Raw genomic sequence first — 22279 nt, 5'->3', positions numbered from 1 at the left:
GCGGCCGCGTTCAAATCCGCCGCGCGGCCCAATGGGCGCGGGGCCGCTGCCCCGGAAGCAGCCGCGCCGCTCCCGCCGCCCCGGGGCGGGCGCTGCCGGGGAGCGCCGCGGGAACCGGGGCCGCCGAGGTGCGTGTGAAGCGGGACCGGGCCGGGCCAGCCCCGGCCCGGGGGAACCGCGGCAGCCTGGCTGGGGAGCAGCAGCTGGGCCCTGAAAGGAAAAAGAGGGAGTAGGAGGGCAAAGGATGCGCATGGATGGGGGGAGGTAACGCGCACCCACGCGGCTCAGTTGCCCTAACCGCGTTTTGTAAAGAAATTAAGGTAGTAAGGCTCTTGGTATTTTTAGGCTGGTCCGGTAACCGATAATTCAGGCTGAGAAAGTTGGCGTTGTTCAGCCTGGAGAAGAGAAGCCCTCGTGGAGAGCTCATAGCACTTCCAGCATCTCAAGTGGCGCTACAGAGAAGCCGGAGAGGGACTTTGTCAGGAACCGTAGTGAGAGGACGAGGAGCAATGGGTACAAACTGAAAGATGGGAAACTTTAGTTAGTACGCGCGAGGAAGAAATTCTTTACGGTGAGGATGGCTAGCCACTGTAACGGGTTGCCCGGGGAGGATGTGGCTGCCCGAACCCTGGCAGTGTTCCAGGCCAGGCTGGATGAGGCATTGACAGCCTGGTCTAGTGGGAGATGCCCCTGCCTATGGCAGCGGGTTTTGGGACTAGATAATCTTTAAGGTCCATCACAACCCCTTAACACTGTGTGATTCTATAATGGCTTGTGTTCATGGGAAGCCTAAGAGGAAGAAAACTATGGATAGGATTAAAACTTGCATTTGGGTTTAGGAGCAAAGCTAGGCAAATTATATGGTTAAAGTATTTATGGTAATATAGTGGTCTGTTGTATGAATTAGAAAATAAACACACAGCTATGGAGAGCCTCTCGGTGTTTGAGTGATGCCTCTGTCAGACCTGGCAGGCTCCCAAGCAGAACATTCAGTCTTGGATGCTGAGACCTTCAGATCGTTTACACACCAAAATCCATTAAAGGCCTGAGATTTCAAGCTAGTTTTCCACAAGGTCTGTAGTTAAAGGTCTGATTCCCCAAAAAGACATAAACTAATGTCAAATCTGTACTGGGACTAAAAGGATTCTGAAATCAATGGTGTATCTTGACTTCTTGTGTTCTAGCACAGAACCCTTACTTTCCCGAAAAGTGGTTGAATGACAACAGTATTTTCATTTACAATTTTGCGTCGTTGGTTAACTTGGTTTTTAGTTAGACACACGATCTGTAAAGAGGTAGACAAGTTAAGAGAATTTGAAGGTAGCAATGTATTGTTCCTTGTCGTTTGGTTGAAAATGTTAAAATGCTGTCTGTGACTCTTCTGGTGGGTACAGTTACTTGGTTTTTTTGTATGGACATTGGGTTGCCAAGGCTAGCACAAAATCTGCAGTTATTGCTGAAGTCTGTAAGAAACACTTTTGAATGTATATTAGTTTAGTAAATACTTTGATGAAACAAACAGGCTACATCTAATAAGCTTAAGTGCAACTTTTGTGTTCTTGAACGTGTTCTAGGAATTTTTTATTTGCCACAAATACTTTACATTTTTTATTTGTGCAAATGAGTCATCTATGCTTTTTTAAATTTTTTTGTAGGAATGTTGATTTTCATCCTGGAGAAGACATCACTTCTGTGATACCCTGACTTAGTTCCCTGAAAATGAAGCAAGATTCTACTAGAAACACTTCTTATACTGTGGATTGCGAGGATTATGTGCACGTGGTAAAATTCAATCCATTTGACAGTGGAGATTCATGTTCCCTCATTGCTTATGGCGGCAACAATTACGTAGTTGTTGGGACTTGCAGATTTCAGGTTAGTCTGTGTTATTGTTGTTTCTGTTAGATGCCCCTGAAACTGACCTTGCCAGCACCACTACTGCTGGAAGACTCTAGTCACTTTCCTGTTTACTCCTCTCCTTGTGGTAAACAAGGGAGAATTTTTCTTGTTTATTACACTAACAAGTCTAGAATACTTGCTCTTCAGGAAAAAAGAAATACATATATATATATATATGTATATGTAAAATACACACTGATACACCTGTGCCAATTTTATAGGTATTTCTTTTAAGCGGTGAACCGTAGAAATACTTTACGAATTTTTTTTCTCACAATTTTTTTTACTAGATCTCCCTTACAGACTGTTGGAAACAGTAAAATTTCTTACCTTGAAATTATTTAGAGATTTTTTGTGAAAAATTTTAAAAATTTAAAACACTGAGTATTGTATGTTTTTATACTGGAAAAGTGTTTTTCTTTAGATGGGATTTTTTTGCCTAGATGTTTGACAATCAATTGGAGACAATTGCTTGGAATTTCTAAACTTTTTTCCTTCATCTTGCTTCTTTATTATACAATATTATTTTTGTAACTTGTCTGTTATGAATAATAGCATAGCTGATATTTTTATTATTATTGTTATTCCCCATGGTCTTACTGTTGCAAATTTTCTGAGGAGTACCTAGTGCTAGCCACAAAAACATACTGACAATCGTATTGCTTTCTACCTTGTTTATGGGGTATGCCTTGAAAAGGAAGTAATTAAAATTTTGACAACCACTGGCACAAGGGTTTTTTTCTATAATTTTCATATCCCTGAGTTTTACGTGTGGAGTCCATGAGTATTTCAGAGTAGGAGAGGAAAATGTTATTCTTTCTTCTTGTTCAGAAGCATTGAAAAACTGTGGGTGAGTTCATGCATCCTCAGCTGAGTTCTGCTTGGCCTCTATGTTATGTAGAGGGCATACAGAGAGGTTCTTTACCTTAAAGCAGAATTGTGACATAGAGAAAATCGTGTAGGAATATCCTTTCAGCTGCACTATTGGATGTTCTGAAAACTTCTAAAAGGTTTTTAGAGGTCAGCTTATTGATGGAGTACATAATCCCAACTGTTGGGTTTTTTTCCTGTTATCTGGTTTTACCAGTGGTAAGAATAAGCAAGCTTGTAATTAGGATTAGATGACAGAGGGCACCTTTTTGTCTCCTGCTGTTTGAGGATCGATGCTCTGGAAATGGCAGCATTTTTCCATGGTGTGAAAACAAGTCAGAGAGAAGACAGCTTAAATTACATGCTTGCTTTTGTTCCCATTGCTTCTTCTCACTGCAGTGTGTGCTCAATTGCCATGCTCTTTTAAGTGGCTTTAGTTGTATCTGTGAATATACTACCTGTACAGAGAATGAGCTCAGCATCTTCATAGCTCAGTTCTGATTTTTCTGCTCTTCATTGGCCTCTGGCTTGAGACTGCAATCATTTAATGTATTTCTAAGTACGTAAATATTTCAAGTTAATGCTTTCTATATGTTCCGGGTTTTCATTTTGAAGGTGTTATGATCTGAAAAGTTCCCAATATGTGTAATTTTGAAAGACTTTTCATTTTGTAGCAATTTGATTTGTTAGAAGTCACCAAGACCTTGTTTTGAATCAGCTAACTGCATTATTTCTGTAGGAAGAGGATGCAGAAGTGGAAGGCATGCAATATAAGACACTAAGGACGTTTCACCATGGAATCAGAGTTGATGCCATAGCATGGAGTCCTGAAACTAGACTTGATGCTATACCTCCCCAGATAAGGTACTTAACAATGAACAACTACAGTGAATCCTTGTCTCTTACCTGTTTTCCCTAAGTCCTTAATACTGGACTGTACAAAGCTTATGAGTGAAATCTAACTCCTTAGAAAACACTGATGAAGTCTCTGAATTCTTCAGTAGAACATTTTTATTCTTACAGTCTTTTTTTCTTTTGTCCATTTGCTTGTTTTCTGTCCTACTTCTTGTACCCCTTGACTCTCTCTCCAGTGAACAAGCAGTAAATAACATTTTCTTCATTATTTTTATGGACCTCTGACATAGTTTCTTTGTACATCTGTGAGGAAGCATTTCTTTTAAGAGCTTTAGCAGAAGTGAAATCACTTGAATGGTCTCCTTTATAAAGCTATTTGTACTGATTTGCATAACGTGTTGTGTTTCAAAGTAGGTTAGGTACTATTTGTGAGATCCTTTAAGGTGTATATCTAGAAAATCTAGAAAGATAGTTAGCTATTAAATGTGGACTTCTGAATTAAAATGTGCTCTGTAGTTTGTGTGATTCTTCAAAGTTACTGTAGTTGCTTACTGCTCCATTTTCATACAGTCTTTTGGGTTAAAATATGTTGAATAGAAATTGGTTTATGAATTTTATATTTCAGTTATTTTAAAACACTGACAATGAGGGTGGGTTTTTGTGCCCTACCATTAAACTTCTTCCAAGGAACGTTTCAGCAGTATTTATGAGATATTTCAGATAATTGGTAACTGATCCAGATTTAGCTTTGTAAAATGTCTTGCATTTCTTTCTGTGAATAAGTATTCTTGGCACTTGATGCACACTGTTTTACAGATAAGCTCCAGTTATACCTCTGCTTGTTGCCAAAGCAGAAAAGATAGATGTTTTTGGTTATTTTTTCAAAATCTTATTTTTTCTTTGCATCTCACTTTGCATTTTTAAAATGAAAGAAAATTGATAAAAAGTCAACTATTGCAATGTTGATTGACTGAAGGGCTTTTTTTGTCTTTTGAGTGTAGGTTTTGTACTGCAGCTTCTGATAGGAAGTTAAGGCTCTTTACTTCCGACTTACAGGACAAGAATGAATTTAAGGTAAGGGCAGCTAATGCGATTTTCAAAAGATTTTTTGGTTTTTAGTGAAGTCTAATCTTTAACTATCCTTCTGCTCCATTTGTGACAGAGCCTAGATCTATCATCTCTAGGGATAATCATTGTATTGTAAATACCTTTCTGTCTTTCAAGTGGGAATAACTGTAATTATCACCTACGTGATCTTCTGATTTCCTTCAAAATTCTTCCTTGGAAACAATGTCCCAGTCCAAGTACTACTGTTAATGAGATATTTTTGCTATTCAGTTTGATGTTTTTTTGGTGAGGTCTTTGGTAACAATAAGCAAAGATAATTAATTTTTAAAAAATTGGGGGAGAGTTTTCCTTGGCTTTTACCGCTTTAGAATATGATAATGCCTGTTTTGATGAGAGTGGCTTATTGGGTATAAAGGAGAAAAAATTAGACTTTTATTTTTGACATGTTAATTTGTATTAGTAAGACAAGGAGATTTGTCATACAGAAATTAGATGAATTGTGGCTGTCACCTATGTGGCCATACTGATAATAGAATGAATAAAGGCGGGGCATAAGAAGTAAAGATGGATGCTACTAAATGTCTTGAAGGAAAATGCTTTTATTTTTGCATCGTACATGCACATACTTTTAATTTCCTCCTTCCAGTGTTGGTCGTCTTATGTGATTTTGCCACTGAGTAGTGGGATAACTGACACAGTTAGTCAGCTTGGTGGGATTTCTGACAAAATAGTTCTAAAAGTTCTTTATGCTCTTTGCTTGTGAGTTGATGTCTGTCATTACATATTAAAGTTATCTATTTATGTAATATCTGCCAGTTTTGTGAATTTCAGACAACAGGCTTTAATGTTAAGCTGTGAATTAAATCTTTTAACTTAGCAGAATGTAAAGTTTCTTTAACACTAGCTAATACATTGATAATAAGTTGAAATAATGAAACAATGGGATAAATTTGGTGCTATAGACTCTAGTGAGCTAAATTCAACATCTAAGTTCTAACTTTCTAATTTATTTTGGATTAATAAGGCCACAAAAAAAAAAGTGTGGTCAGTAGGAGTAATGAGGTGTTTGTCCCTCTGTACTTGGCGCCTTGAATCCTCTGTTCAGTTTTGTGCCACTTGGGAGAAGGAAGACATTGAGGTGCTGGAGCAGAGAAGGCAGTGGAGCTGGTGAGGGGTCTGGAGCAAAAGTCCTGTGAGGAGCAGCTGAGGGAACTGGGGTTGTTCAGCCTGGGAAAAAGGAGGCTCAGGAGGGACCTTATCACTCTGTACATCGTCTGAAAGGAGGTTGTAACCTCAGTCTCCCAGCCAACAAGTGATAGGACAAGGGGAAATGGCCTTAAGTGGTGCCAGAGGAGGTTCAGACTGGATATTAGGAAAAAATTATTTTGTAGAAGGGTGGTCTAGTATTGGAACAGGCTGCCCAGGGAAGCAGTATGATCACTGTGTTCAAAAATCTTACAGATGTGGTGCTTAGGGATGGACCTGGCAGTGTTAAATTAGTGTTTGGACTCAATGATCTCAGAGGTCTTTTCCAACCTTGATGATTCTATGATTGTTTGGTGCATATGCAATACAAATGAGAAGTGTTGGCCTGAAGTTAACAGTAAAGCTATTAGCTTTGTTTATGCCAGCTCCACCACTGAAATAAGCTGTCCAAGAACTTTATTAAGGATGTACTCTGGCTGAGGAAAAATTAAAATACATATTGTTACTGGGTCAGGCTTGGTCTAATGTTAAAAATAATCAGAAAACAGCTAAAACACATCTTTTTACCTTTTTGTGAGGAACTCGTTAACAAAAAGAAACAATGTGGACTGGTGTGTTTATGTCAGTAAAAGCTGTCTTTGAGACTGTCTTCTGGGTTTTTTTGATAGAAAGTGTGGAAAGCCCTTTCTGTCAATCAGCCTAATTTCTTATATCTGGACAATCATTGTACTCTAGAGTTCTTGTCAAGAAAAGTAACACCTAACTCTGATTTAAAGCATGTGCAAAATCCCAGATGTTCACAAATTCTGGGTGAGCTATGCTGATCTGGATTTCAATAAAGTTTGATACAGTGGCTTCTTACTAACAGTTAACTGATACCTCAGAAAACCCATTTCATAAACCTGAGGTTGAACTCACATTGAACACGTGGAAAATTTTGAGTCCATTATACGGTGCACACTTGACACATGGGACCTTCAGGAGAGGTCCAGAATGTGGAAACAAAGCTGAAGGAAGTATGTGATGTTCAGAATGTAATCTCTGAACATTTTGTCTTTTATAGTCAACAATTAGTGCGTGTTGCTTCTGGAGGGATAGACGGAGTAACCTTACCCTGTTTTCCCCGTGGAAAAACTGTCTTGATGTAATTATCAACAAGGAACTTGAAGCACACTTAAGTTTTCCATTACTTTGTCGACACAAGTAATCCAAAATTTATGGGTTGGATCAAGCCCAGAACAAAAAAAAAAAAAAAAAAAACCAAAAGGTAAAATATGACTGATGGATCTTCGTCAACCCTTTTTCTTCTTTTGAGGTTTTCATTTGGAAATGAATTATGGCTTCCTTGTCCTGCTTCACATTTTGCTTAATAAAAAGCATATTTCATCAGAACTGTAGAAGTAAAATGAGGCAGGATATTTGAATTCAGAATGCTGAAAATTGTCAAAAGACTTGGCATTCTGTCTAAATAATTTAGCATCATCTTAGGGCCTATTAGTTCTAGTATAATCCATTAGGTTTTAATAAAATAATGACTTACTTGAAAAAAAGAAGTTGGCTGCTGAAAATGTTTCTGTATTGAATTGATGAGGCATTCTTAAAACTTTTAGAGGGGGATTTAGTTCTTACGTGTGCTTGAGATTTTTTTTAATCAGTTCTGTATTTGTTCCTCAGAATAGCTACACTTAAAGGTGATGTGTTTTTCTTTCAGAAAACTTTGGAACTTGTTTTCATTTGACCTTGTTTTCCTCTGCAATCTCTCAGTCTCATGCTGTTATCAAAAGGATATTTTTGTCTCATTTTTATGATACCTTGCTGGGCAAAACAAAAGCAGCTGTGCCGTGACACTTAATCAGTGGGACTGAATAGAAGAGGATGGAACAGTAACAAATACATCTACACATGGACATTTGCTTGACTAAAAATTCTGTGAGATTTCTGTCGAAAACACCATAAATGTATTTAATGAGAGTTCAGAGATCAGAGTTACATACCAGTAATCAGAATTCTTTAATGTAGGTAGATGATGCATACATTCATTTCCTGGTCATTCTCCTTTTTCTGAGATTTATTATCTTCCACCTTCAAAATTCAGTGGTTGAAAAAATGATAAAAAGCTCTGGTGTGATTCATTAATCTCTGTCAAGCAAAAGCATCAAACTGACCTCTGTGCTAACTACAAGGAGTAGTAGGGAGATCTTTTCACCTGCAGTATGAATCTACACGTGAATTAGATACTTTAAAGGAATCCAGTTACCAATAAAAACTTTTTCTACCTTCTGTTAAAATGATAGTTTTATCTTAGCAAACATCTTTCCATTAGCAGGTCTGTTGAATATATTTGTGGAACAGTCAGCTCTGAGGTAAAAGTGTTTCTTTTTTCTGCTTGGCAGACATTTGATGGCCACTCAGATTACATTAATGATCTGGTCTTTGCTCCCAACGAAGGTCAAGAAATTGCAAGTGTAAGTGATGATCACACCTGCAGGTATGCATTTTGTTCAAAACACTCTTGAAAAACTAGTATTGGACTTCTTCTATCTGTGAATGTTTAATATACCCACTTAAATAAATAAGCATTTATATTTTTATTTTTAGTGTGCCTTCATGGCTATCTAACAAGACTAGTCCACTAACAAGACAAGAAATGGACTATTCTTGTTAACTTAGGTTGTGGACTGGCTTTTTGTTGTGACTTGTGGGTCATCTTTTTTCAAAGCAGAAAACTGTTGTCTTGGATTTGCATACACTATTTTCCCCCCTTCTGGGATAGGAATAAAATGAGAATAGGAGAGAGCAGACATGCATAGCTCAGCATTGAATTATACAGACCCTGTCTATTCTGTCATCAGGTGGATGAAGTTTGAAACCAGTATACGTGTGTGAACTTTTCCATTTACCCAAATGTATTCGCCTTACCAGGGGGTGGGATGACATAGCCTGAAGACAACACCGTCCTAATACAGTGGTACTGGCAGCTCAAAATATGATGATTCCAACTGCTTCAAACCCAGGCGTCTGGATATTTGTAACTGGAAGTAGAAGGGAAACACGGTTGAATGCTTTGAAGCAACCTGGGTAAAGGTTTTTGATGCAGAAGTTTGTCCTTGTCTGAAGGTCACCCATCTTCCCACTTCTGGTAGCGTGCCTGAATCTATTAAGCTGCTCTTCTTACCCCTCCAATGCAGTTGGAGAGATCAGAAGGGCAGCTGTGAAGGCTTTTCAGGTCACTGCAGTAGAGCAGCAAGACAGTTGGGAAAGCATCATCTTTGACTTTTTTTACTCTGATGAGTAGGCAGTTTTACCATAGATGTCTAGTCAGTATTTCCTACAAAATCATTAGGAATGAATAGTAGAAATGTGTGACTTACTCGTATCTTGTTCTGATTTATTTCCAATCCTTGATTTCTTTGTTAAGTCTAAATTCAAATTTGGCTTATTTAGCAAAAATCTGTTTGACTGTGGCCTTTCCCTCTTTATTTTATGAAATGCTCAGCTTTCCTGGATGAAAGAAAACTGTTTTAAAACCAGTCATCTAAATGATACTAATTTAAAAGGAAATAAAATGTATGTAATTAATATATACTAGCAAGATTTCAGTTTAGTAACTGTGAAAGACATTTTATGCCATGAAGTCTTTGGTTAAAAGCCATGGGAAGTAAGTAGGATTTTTTTTTGGCTACTTGAATTCTTATTTTTTCCATTCATGCGTGTGGGGCATAAAGACTTTTTCTATTGAATTTAAAGGTTACACTTTCAAAACTAATGGAAAATGCATTCCTTGGGACTTACCAAAATCATTCTTTACTTACTCTGTAATTTGCTTCAGTAGTAATGTAAGAAGAGGAGTAATTCTTCTGTCTGTACTGAATTTCTATCCTGAAATTGTTCTTAGGATACAAAATTTGCTAATGCCTGTGGAATAAAGTTCTGGAACAATTAGTAAAAGTCTTGAGTTCCACTTTTAAGTCTTAATAAGGTTTTAAAACAACTTTTCAATATATACTGACTATATACAAACATGATTAGGTCCTCCCTGGTTTTCACTCAAGAAAGTTTACGCTTAAGTTCATCAGAGACCTCTAAGGAAGTAAGATTTTCACTTTTCATCCACTAAATAGTCTTGCCACAAGCTGCTGCAACTGTGATATCTCAGAGTGAGGTTCAGTCATTTTGGTTGGAGGACAGACAGTGTAAGTTGGATACTAGTTATATCCAGTGTTCTTACCTTTAAATTGCTGCTGTGTCACTCAGGAAATCTCGTTATTTCTTGCACATGGTCTTTATTGGTCTTGATGTCACTTTGCAGCTGCAAAGTAGAACTGCACTAAAAATGCTCTTGCATAAAAATAATTGCAGTGGTCATCTGTGTTACAATAGCTTTAAGGAATATTTCATTTAGTTCCTTGAAACAATAAGGCATTATACACTTCTTTGAACGTTTGCATTAAGTGCAGGAATGTGTGCATCCCACTTCGTTAATGAGATCTATGTATACAACTCTTTGTGCACCACTCTTCAAAAAAAAATTACTACTGGCTTTTTCATAATGATTTGGAAACACAGTCCAGGAGTCTGCACAGATTCAGATGTACAAATCATTTTGTTCTGATACTTAATGAAGCCAAAAAATTGTGGGAAATACTTGGAAAACACCATGAGTTCAACTGACACCCTCCACTGTTGGTGGTTATAGACACTATCTGATGTTTCTGGAATTACTTAATGCAAAATACCATCCTGTCAAAACTCACTAATCTCATATCCATGCTAAAAACAAACCTCTTGACTGTCAAAAGGTTAATTCAGTCTGATTGATAATCACCTCAGACTCCTTCCTCATGCGGAACTGAAAGGTTACTGGCAGTGTCAGACCCTTAAAAATACCAGCATGGCAATTTCTTCTGGTCATCGAGTGCTAGAATGGCATGTATTTTAAAAAGCTGAAAAAGACTCATCCATCCCTTTCTCTCCCTCACCCTCTCTTTTTCTTTTAACTATTTCTTAAACTACATTCTCTTCCTCTCTTTTAGAGTGCAGAAGTATGTATAGTTGAATTATCTTCCTCATTGTCTGTGAATATACTTGCCCTTTGATTCCCTTTTGAGTTCTGTTCATTGCCTTAGGCCATGGCTCACGTCATTTCATAGAGGACTTTGTGAGTTTATCAGTCACTCTGAAGTTCAGCCTTCTCTTTTGCACATAGAATAAGTGCCAGTCCAAGAGCAGGTTAGTTTTGCTCCCTGAGCAGGAGTTAGGGATAAAGGTTTGATGTCACTGAAAGTTAAATTAGCTATAGTTTTAGAATATGTTGTAGTGTTTCATCTGGTTTTAGGGGGGTTCATCTGTAGCATATTTTTTACATGGTACTCTCATGCCCTAGGTATTTTGTGTGGATTTTTCTCTTGACAATATGAAGGAAAGCTAATGGTAACTCCTGGGTTTGTGGTTTTTTTGGTGGTTTTGTTTTGTTTTTTGGTTTTTGTTTTGTTCTTGTTTTCTTTAATGTATTGCCAGCACACGTTGCCCTTGAATCTTACTTTGATTATTCCATAAATATTTCAGGGTTTGGCTGTATTGAAAAGTGGTCATTATGACTTACTTCCGCTGCCAAAACCATATTCTATTTGCATCTTCCCATTCCTAGTGCAGTCAGGTATGGATTTCTGTCAAATTTTTTATAAAAGTTTTCTTATTTCATGTTGTTCTTTTTTCATGTGTTTGTTTGATTGGATTTTCCAGTGTCCCTTCATATAAGAAAGGTCATACCGAAATATTTCTTCTTTCTGAGGTATGCTGGCTACATTTTTTCAAGCTAGTTGTGCATTATAATTTATGAAAGTAAAAAAGTCTTGAATTTTTTTCAGAGTCCTGTCTCTGAATTTGCACACTTGTATGCATCCCTGTATGTCCCCCAAATGTAGTCTTACGAAATTCTGTTACATTGTACAGCCATGATGCAAGTTTTAACCAATTGGTGTTGGACAGTGCAAGAATTAACTGGTCTCATGTCAGCTTTTAAAAAAAAAAAAAAAAAAAAAAAAAAAAAAAAAAAAAAAAAGAGCTTTCTGGATCAAATGTTTGGAACATTATTTCAGTCTGGGCTTAATAAACTTTTAGTTAGGAAGTCTTCAAAATATGAGGATGATGTAGTAATTTCCTTTGTGACACATTATGGCTTATGTTAAGAGTCACACAGCCCTAGAATGTAGTCTAGTCTATAAATTTTTTTTAAATAGAAATCATTGCATTAGATTTGTTTGGAAGTTTTCTCTTTTTTTGAAGGGTATCAGCGGAATTGGTAGTTGAGTTTCTTAGTGACAGTCATACCACAGAAGCATTTAGTTTTATATCTACATTGGGAACAATAAGCTGATAGCTCCTAACAGCCATTTTTCACTCTGGTTGAAAGGACAGAACTGAAGCTTCACATTTTTTTCAAAAATGCTGTGTGATCTCTGGTTTTGCATTAGCTACCTTCAAAGGTATTTCAGTAGTAGTAGTAGAAATGTGTACTTCTTGGACTTAGCTCTGAGTGTGTATGGCCTGAATTGTGTATTAGTGAAGTGGAGATACTGCACTGCATATCCTGCCTCTACCAACACTGCAGGGTATAATTGCAGCCCATAGTTAGCAGTGAGAAATAGATCAATGCTGGCATATCCAAGTAGGTATTACAAGAAACTAGAGATAACACGTTTTTTATTTCAGTAGTAGTAGTAGAAATGTGTACTTCTTGGACTTAGCTCTGAGTGTGTATGGCCTGAATTGTGTATTAGTGAAGTGGAGATACTGCACTGCATATCCTGCCTCTACCAACACTGCAGGGTATAATTGCAGCCCATAGTTAGCAGTGAGAAATAGATCAATGCTGGCAGATCCAAGTAGGTATTACAAGAAACTAGAGATAACACGTTTTTTAATGCCAAGATCTGAAATACTCCAATTGCTAGTTTTTTAGGAACTGTGGCATTTCCTTTGATCACCAAAAGAAAACAGTGAACATAGGTCAGCTTCCTGAAGGAGTATTTGTACATTTCCTCTGTGAAAAAACCTCATAAAAACTCAAATTCTTTGTCAGTAAAATAAAATAAATTACCAGTAATTATCTTGAATATTACACCTTTCTCCTGGCCAGACAGGAATTTCTACAGTTCCACTTCAGCCTTTCATGTCCTGCCTAGTACCCTCCAGATCTGCGACAGCCAAATCCACATGGAGTTGGCAGAAGACCTCAGAGAAAGTCAGTGTTGGTTGTATTCTCTGCAGTATTTCCCAGTCTTGCACTTGCATGTTCCTTTTCTGAGATATTTTCCTCACTCCTTGTGCTCAGTGAGGAACAACTTCACTCTACCTTTGTGTGATGTCAGGAACAAGAATCTTGCCCTTCTCCATAGTCCTCTAGGCTTTTCAAGAGTGATAGGATTTTCATCACACGTGGAATATGTCTGATGGAGATAGAAAGAAAGTTAAATATTAAAAAAAAAAACACAACAAAACCATATTGGACATAAGTAATCTTTGAGTAATGGATCAAGTATAGTTGATCATGCCTTGTGGTTGGGAATCAGATGTCAAAGTTTGTTCTAGCCCCCACCCACTCACTAAAATTGTTTGAAATCTTTTGTTGGAAGAATTCCTATTTTTACATCCCATCTTCTGAGGATTCGAGAAACGCCTGAAGATTGCAATCTGGTTTAGTTCTTTTGCTATTGAAAATGATGATTTTTGCCCAGTTAGCAGTTGGTTCTGCTAGTTACAATTATTCATAATTCAGAAAATTAGAAGATAAAATAAGGATCATCTCCATTGCCACAAGTTTTCAGAGTTCTAATGTGGTACTTTGCCAGGTGTAATAAAAGTCCACTGTATGATGAAATTACTGCACGTATACATCTACATTCATGCATACAAGGTATAGTTGATACCATGGAATTTGAATATCTTCAAGCTGTGAGATGACTGCAGTTTTCATTTGCTTGTTAGTTACAGGATTTGAGTGACAAGAGAAATGTACTAGTATCTCAAGAATTTTCTTTAACAGCATTTGCAACTATCTGTATTTAGGTTGGTTTAAGTTTTCTGAACACTGCAGTAATTCTTCAGTCCTTAGTTACTTAAAAAATAATTATTTTACTGAGAAGGTTACCTGTTTTTACCTGTTTTTAAGACTATACATTAATCTAACTTGGGCACTTACTTCAACTGTGTTTATTCAAACTTTTCTCCATTAAGTTTTTTGTGGAGATTTTTTTAAATATGAGAAAAAATTACCACAAGCTCAGTGACAAGTCTATGCCATGATGGTTGATGGGAAGAGAACAAGAAGTAAGAGAGTGACACATTGCAAGGTTACAAAAGATAAGGATGTTTGAAGAAAAATAGACAGTGTTTTTCTTTGGAATAAAATCATGGGAGTATTAGTAAGGTTTCAAGATCTTTGAATGGGAGACAAAATCCTCAGTCTTTTTGGATTTATTTACATGATAGGAATGTGGACAAAACGGCAGGGCAGCATCTGTAGCTGATTGATGATTACTGTGTAGTTTACTTATTGAAAATGAGTTTGGCTAAATTTTGGGGGTTTGCACATTTTTTACTTGGGTTTTTTCACAAAGAAACATTGAAATAAGTTAATTGAGCACACGTGTGATTGTAGATACGATACATTCAGACAAGGATCTTTCTTGGTATGTATTGCCTGGTTTGTATTTTGAGGGTTTTGGTTTGGGTTTTTTTCCCCAAAACTAAATTATATCATCTTTGGTATCAGTAAAGAAAATATAAAAGAGGCTTTTATCCCTTTTCCTGCCCATACTGTTTGTTACTAACAGCCCTGTCATTCTTACAAAGTAAAAAATACAAATTTGGTAACTTTATAAATAACAAAGTTATGGAGGTAAAAACCATAAATTTCTGTCTCAACACCTAATAATATCACTCACTTCAGGGAAGGAAACATAATGGCATATTCCTTTTGCCAAAATGATTCACCATCTTCTGTTGTATCATAATTTTCTCCCTGCACAGTAAATACACATGGGAAGTGTTGATTTGACTTGGACAAATCTACAAGGCAAAATTTTTGGCAGTAGAAGAAAGTATTGTATGTTTCTAAATTACCTAATCAAGTAGATATTTCATTTTTTAAACACTTGTCAGGTTTTTGTTTTGACTTTTTTTAGTAAGGACACTGATCCTTCAAGATTAGAGACCCTGTGTTTTCTACAGGGAGAACAAATATTTGATCTATTGTGGTTTGGCATAAGAAAACAACATTGTTCATTAAATATATTTACTTTATTCCCATATATTTTGTCTAGACTTATGATGTATTAGTTAAGAAGTTTTTTAAATCTCTTAAATATAAGGCTCTAAGCACCCTGGTGAGATATAAACTGAAAAGGTCTGGAGGAAGTCAGCAAAAATCCTCTAGAATAAACAATAATAGTACGTAGCCACTCATCTAGCTCAAAAGACTGGGCAGAATACTACTTTAAAAATTGGCTGTTTCTCAAGTTTTGCATGTCAGAGAGGAAGGATATATGTGCATGTTTTGTGTCCAAATGCATATAAATAGTATGTGGTTCAGACTGATGTTCACAACTGTGATTTCTTTGTCCTACATCTGAGCTATTGATTTTGTAGGAAAAGAGGGAGTTGAGCAGTGGCTATGAGGTAAAATAGACTCAGTTTTGGTTTTGTCGGATTTTAGAAACAAAGTAGTACCATGGCTCATTACCACTCATATTGAACACATCCAAAGAAAATTCACCCATCACCTAAACTAGTTTTGGTGTTTCAGGAGACACTTTCCTGTCAACCCATATTGACCAAATGCTGTTGATTTTTAAATTTTTTATAGCTGCCAGATAAGCACTGTAGGTGTTTCTAAAGGAAAAGGTTAACTGGCTTATATGATTTATCTGTTGAAAGCTCTCCAAGACCCTTTGTTGGCTAGTGTTACCTCTGCCGTAGATCTTTCTGTTTGCCTTAGCTTCATTTCTGGTTTCTTATATTTCCATTACTCAATCTTGTCTTACCAGGAAATACTGGAAACTCTGACATTAGGCCGCCAAAATAGTTCAATAAAGGGTCTTGCCCTTTATATGGCAACATAGATGACTTAAGTTGTTTGGTACCTCACTTCAGGTTCCTTGTGTCAACTGGACCAACACTAACTTTCCTGCTTTTTACTGCGTTACTGCTATTTATGGTATAGTACAAAGGCTTTAGTGTTGACTTATGAAAAAATTGGAACACCTCACTGAGATTTCATGCCTAGATAACTAAAATGTCACTTTATCCGAATAGTTAAATAGAGGCTCTGGCTAGGTCATCATTGTTAAAATGCATCATCTGCAGCATTGGCCACTTTCACACTGACTTCTTCAAATGATACAGCATGAATGCTATTTCATTTGGTCACTTCCTCTGTGAACGTACTGAGACACTGAAAGTTAATGTATTTACAGTCAGATGGCAATAGTTTAGTACTTCACTTTTTTTTTTTTCTTTTTCTCTCTAGGGTCTGGGATTTGGAAGGAAATGAGAAGGCCCATTTTGTTTTACGTTCTCCTGGAATGAGTGTTTGCTGGCATCCTGAAGAGGCTTTTAAGGTTGTGGTTTTCAGCTTTTCTTCCTCACCACCTTTAAAATAACAGGAGGGGGGACACACCTAAAGTGTGAATCTTTGATGCTGCAGTAACATTTAATGTTTGAGGACATAGTTTACACTGTAACTGGATATTAGTTGGATCTGCTAATGTGAAGTGCCTGTAAATTAATTCTCGTAACCATTCTTGTCGTTTTACCCTCAGTCCCTTACTCCTCCCATCAGAAATATTCCTTCTTGATTATGTACATCAGTTGTTGATAACTATTCTGCTGATTGCTTATTAACTTACAGTTACCAGACAAGAGCTTGAGTTTTTCTCAGTCGTGGTAACACGGTTCACCAACACAGACCCTTTATAGAACAGGCCAAGCTTTGAAAAGTATCTGTTTGAAGTTAACAAGGGACTTTTTTTGTTGTTGTTCCTGCTGAAGTGTATGAAATATGTTCTGAAAAGTCAAATCAAATAGACTGTGATTTTATACTTATCTTGTTATTTTACTGGGGAGTATTAATCAGCTAGTATGTACTCAAATGTCCAGCTTCATTAATGGTCTAGTCCCTGCAGTCTTGGATTTATTATTACTATTGTGCCTATCAGTAACTGCCGTAAGCAGCTACAAATGGTTGTTCAGGTTACCACAAAAACACATACTTAAAACAGAGAAAAGCAGTCAAATAAGATATCAAAATATTTACACAGCAATAGGGAAGGAGGATCTCTAATCTCATCACACTTTCCACCAGTATCAATATCCGTCCCTTCTAAGAAAGGAAATTGTTAACGAGGAGAACTGTTGATTCAGGTGGCATCAGAATTTAATGGGTTAGCTGCTGTTTGCTACTGGGTAACTTTGTTAGCACAACAAAATTAATAGGTTTTCCCAAAAATACTGCAATAGTATGCCAGTCTTAGATATTATTAGCATGTCTTTTCTTTGACCATTATCAAAGACAGGCACAGAATTTTTTTCTTTTTAAAGAAAAGCCCATTCCAAAAGCTTATAAAACTTGATTGACCTAGTTCTTGCTGAAAAGCTTTTTGCAAAACGCTTACTGCACCATGACCTTTAGTCTTCAGGAAAGCATGTTTTGGTGACGGTTCTGTTTTTCCAAACAAACTGGTATTACTGGAGTATTTTTTTTATGCTTCTTTGCCTTTTTAAATTATTTTTCATGACTATCTGAAAACCATTTCTCCTCATGAAGAAAAATTTCATTTCATCGTCTGGGCATTGGAACAGGTTGCCCAAAGAAGTTTTTAAGGCTCAGTCCTTGAAGTGTTCAAGACCAGGTTGGATGGAGCCCTGAGCTATCTGGCCTGGTGGAGGGTGTCCCTGCCCATGGCAAAGGATTGGAACTAGAGGATTTTTAAGTTCCTTTCCAACCCAATCCTTCTGTGATTCTATAATTTAATCAGGAAGCTCTTTCTACAATACTTTAAAAAAAACTGCTTGAGTGTATTACTGTAACAGAAAAAGTTTAGATAAAATCTTCTGTTGCAAACTCTTACAGGATGAAGGAAGAGACATTATATAAAATCAGTAAGAGTGATTCCACCGATTCTACACCCACATGAATTAATACTGTGCTTAGAATGACAGAATCATTTAGGTCGGAAAAGTCCTCTAAGATCCTCAAGTCCAATCTTTGATTGAACACCGTCATATATCAACTAAATCATAGCACTAAGTGCCATGTACAGTAATTTCTTGAACACCTCCAGGGATGGTGACTCCACCACTTCCCTGGCCAGCCCATTCCAGTGCTTGACAACCCTTTCTTTTTTAAGCACTGTGTGTCAGTCAGTTCTTTGTACTCAGAACAGAAGCTGTCGAATTTTCAAATAATAACTTTTCGCTGCATAAAAACAAAGTGCTTTGGTGATTGTGAACTGGTGTTTCTAACCACCAAAATTATACACATGGATATCTATAGATATATAGAAATAAAATAAGGTAATCATTATGTATAACAGTGTAATAGTAGTATAGATTAAAATGCTTTTTTATTTATTGGTTAAAGAGTGTTGAGGAGAAAGTTTTCTGGCATGAAGTGAAAAACTGTACTTCATTTAGTATTAATATATGCTTGAATGTATTCTAGGTTTTCTGTAGAGTCGAAAAAATTTAATTTCCATTACATGCTAAGTTTACCACATTCTATGAATTTTTTAACAGCTGATGGTGGCAGAGAAGAATGGGACAATACGATTCTATGACCTGATTACACAGCAGGCCATTCTCTCCCTGGAGTGTGAACAAACACCACTGATGTCAGCAGACTGGTGTTTAAAAAATACTCTTAAAATTGGAGCAGTTGCTGGAAGTGATTGGCTGATCTGGGATATCACTCGTTCCAGGTATTTTTATACCCATGGCATAGGTTTCTTTATTCTCTTCCTAAAAAGTACATGAGGAAATGCAGGTACTTGGCTAATGGAGTGTGGCAGTCAAAGAATCACAAATGGGTCAGGTTGGAAGGGACCACAGTGTGTCAGCTGGTCCAGCCTCCCTGCTCAAGCAGAGTCATCCTAGAGCACAAGGCACAGGATTGTGAATAACTTCAGGGAGGGAGACTCCACACCCTCTCCGGGCAATCTGTTTCAGTGCCTGGTCACTTGCAGAGTAAAGAAGTTCTTCCTCTTGTTCAGGTGGGACTTCCTGTGTATCAGTTTGTGCCCATTGCCTCTCATCCTACGGCTTGCAGCACGGAGCAGAGCCTTGCTCCATCCCCTTGACACTCCCTCCCAGGTACTGATGCACATTGATGGTCCCCTCTCAGTCATCACTTCTTGAGGCTGAACAGGCCCAACTTCCCCAGGCTTTCCTTGTAAGAGATGCTCCAGTCCCTTACTCATCTTTGTAGACCCAATGCATAAGCTAAATAAATGAACAGTTATCAGGAATTACAATATTGATACAGATCATTCCATTGTATTCGTTGTTTCATCTTTATCAATATTTTCTGTTAAAAATATAACATTGTCTTTTTGTTCATTTGAGATAGCATCTCACTGCTGTTTACCTCTCACTGTATGTGTTTGTTAAAATTTCATTCCAAGACATAAATAGATAACTATTGATCCATAATAAACTGGACAACTGCTTCAGTTTTCCTACTCCAAACTGAGATTAAAGCTGCAGGAATGCTCTGGTTTTCCCCCAGCTGCTTCACAGAGAGTAGACAATGTGTCCCCTTCACTGTACTTTCGATACTTATAGTATGAGCTGTAGTTATTTGCAGAACAGTTTTTTTACCCTGAATGTCTGTTTTAGTTATCCACAGGATAAGAGACCTGTCCACGTTGATCGAGCCAGATTATTCAGGTATAAATGTTTCAATTTTGTGGGGTTTATCTATTTAAATCTATGTCTGTGCAAACAGTTGTGAGTTTAGTAACCTGGTTGTGTCTCACTTAAGTAATTTTTAGCGGGACTGGGTCTATAAACTTTGTGAAATTTATGAATGACTCCCATTTAGTAGATATGTGTAGCATTCATGTGATCCTTTTTTTTGTTTTACAACATTGTGCACAAGGGACTGTGGCTGGGGAATCATTTCTAAGCTAAATAACTAAATCTGTTTCTCTGCTGTTAGTAGAGTATGTGACACCTTCACACAGTTAGTCCCAAGGGAGAGAACTCAACTTTGTGTGCACTTCTGCTGGTATGACAGGGGTATTTGGAAAGTACATTCATTTTATTCATAGGTGGATTCATTTTATTCTCAGGTGGTCCCGAGTGAACGAAAATCTGTTTGCAACCACTGGATATCCAGGAAAGACAACTACTCAGTTGCTGGTTCATCATTTAGGACATCCCCAGGTAAATTTTTGACTGGAGTTGCATCTGTTCCCCTCAGATCAGACTCATATTACTCAAAAACTACTATTAGAAACTAGCCCAGACCATCCAGAACTGCTGCTTGGTGTACCTATTTTATTTTATTTTGGTTTGTGGCATTCAGGCTAAGGAAAAAAAAATTGCTGCACACTTAAACTGCTTTTTTAAAAGCTGCTTGATCTATATGTTTGAGTTTGCTTTGCCATATCAGTTTTAAGAGGAAGAAAAACACCTTTAACCTGATATTTAATAAATCTGGGAATATTTCTAGTTCTAAGGAGGCTAAAAACACCTAGTGATATATTTTTCTGAGTTTAACTAATTATATTATAAATCATTAATGAAAATGCAAAGCATAGTAAATATTCTGGTTTTGTTGGAGTCAGTATATATTTGTAATGCTTACAGTAAAAATATTACCTCCAAACTTACTAGTTATGAGTACACTGAAGTAACAGAAGTAATTTCATTTTTAAAGGTTTCAAAGTTTGAGATCATTCCTTTATAATAATAGTGTTTATACTAATGTAAAGAGTTGAAACTATTTGTTAGTATGGAATATCTTGCTGTATGTTACTTAAATGTAGTAAGTAGCTACTGGAATTATGTAGCAGATAATCTCATTTTTCAGTAGAATTTCTGTTGTATTTTAACTATATTTATTAAGGAGTATTTAATCTGTGGTGTTTATTTGCCTGTGCAATTTGGTATCCACAGTATAGAAATCATTTATACGGGAAGTTGTACTGATATTTTTCTCCCTGTCTCTTTGTTTTTTAAAGCCCATTCTTACTGGAACTGCAGCTGTAGGATCTGGTTTGACATGGCACAGAACTCTTCCTTTATGTGCAGTCGGAGGAGACCATAAAATTTTCTTTTGGGTTACTGAAATGTAAAATAAGCATTCGCCTTGAAACTTAACATCATAACGCCTTTTTTATAGTAAAATGAAGAAATATAGTGTTTGTAATGGTTTTCACTCGGACAACAGAAGAAAGAAGCAAGCAAGACATAAATCATTTGTGTTTGATTTTTAGCTTGCAAGTACAAAAGCTTTTGTAAAATTGGTTATCATACATCTGGTTCTTGGTTATTTCTATTGAAATAAAATGTTCTTTTTGAACATGGTATTTGGTGTGAAATGAATTTTTAAGGGGTTTTAAAGAGATTTGTGTCCCAGCATCTCAGTCTGACAATCTCGCTCAGTTAACAAAGCTCAAATATCTCAAATTGTGCAGAGGACCTGCAGAAAAAACACCTCTCTATATTAACTTTCCCAACCATAACTATCTTACAAGAAAAAAATGCAGTAGTGTACTGTCATAAAATGTTGTTCCTGGATGTTTTTGAATAAACTATTTACCACTATCAGAGAAGAAGCTAATATTCTCTGAAAAAGAGATTAAGGTAAAAAAGTAAAGGTAAAATCAGAATGATAATTTGAAGCAGTTTTATTTCTCTAAAGATGACAGAGGGATTTCCTTCAAGCCTGTCAAACAGCATAGTGAGGTTTTTTTCTGCTTACAGCCTTTTACTTCCAGCCTTTACAGGAAAATCAAAGGCATTCTGCTTTCTAGGAGCTTATTTTTCCTTTTCTTTCCCAAACAAGACCCAGAACTGAAGAAAAAGAAGAAGACAGAGATAACCCCTATCTTTAGTATCTTTTTTGCATGCTTTTGCAAGTGAAGGGATGTCAGGATGTTAGAGCTAGTGTAACAGCTCCTTACAGCATCGTAGCCCTCCTTATATTTGTTTGTTTGTTCGTTCCTATTTATGTGGGACACATAAAACCAGTTCAGAAGCAGCACATCAATATGTGAGATTACAGTCACCTTTTGAAACCTAAGACCATATTATATTTCTCATAATCCTTTATCCTTGAGAACTTTTGTATTCCAGCTGCTACCAAAATTTACCTAAA

The 22279-nt window shown here is 36.9% G+C and overlaps 1 protein-coding gene across 2 annotated transcripts; it reads left to right on the top strand.

Annotated features, from left to right (window-relative positions):
- The first annotated feature begins 61 nt into the window (after window positions 1–61).
- Window positions 62–21442, top strand: NUP37 (nucleoporin 37). 2 transcript variants are annotated; one of them, XM_066183921.1, is made up of 10 exons: window positions 62–128; window positions 1656–1875; window positions 3509–3633; window positions 4626–4698; window positions 8292–8386; window positions 16427–16517; window positions 18694–18875; window positions 19792–19842; window positions 20247–20340; window positions 21141–21442. In XM_066183921.1, exons 2-10 carry the CDS (start codon window positions 1720–1722, stop codon window positions 21252–21254), a joined length of 981 nt encoding a protein of 326 aa, XP_066040018.1. In that variant the 5' UTR covers window positions 62–128; window positions 1656–1719; the 3' UTR covers window positions 21255–21442. The 2 variants fall into 2 exon arrangements, with proteins under 2 accessions (XP_066040018.1, XP_066040019.1); XM_066183922.1 differs by lacking the exon at window positions 62–128 and adding an exon at window positions 138–264.
- The last annotated feature ends 837 nt before the right edge of the window (window positions 21443–22279 follow it).

The sequence above is a fragment of the Chamaea fasciata genome, unplaced genomic scaffold (assembly GCF_029207755.1).
Source record: "Chamaea fasciata isolate MVZ Bird 193981 ecotype frontalis unplaced genomic scaffold, bChaFas1.0.hap1 SCAF_5, whole genome shotgun sequence".
Taxonomy (NCBI): domain Eukaryota; kingdom Metazoa; phylum Chordata; class Aves; order Passeriformes; family Sylviidae; genus Chamaea; species Chamaea fasciata.
This window is presented reverse-complemented; position numbering and strand designations above follow the sequence as displayed.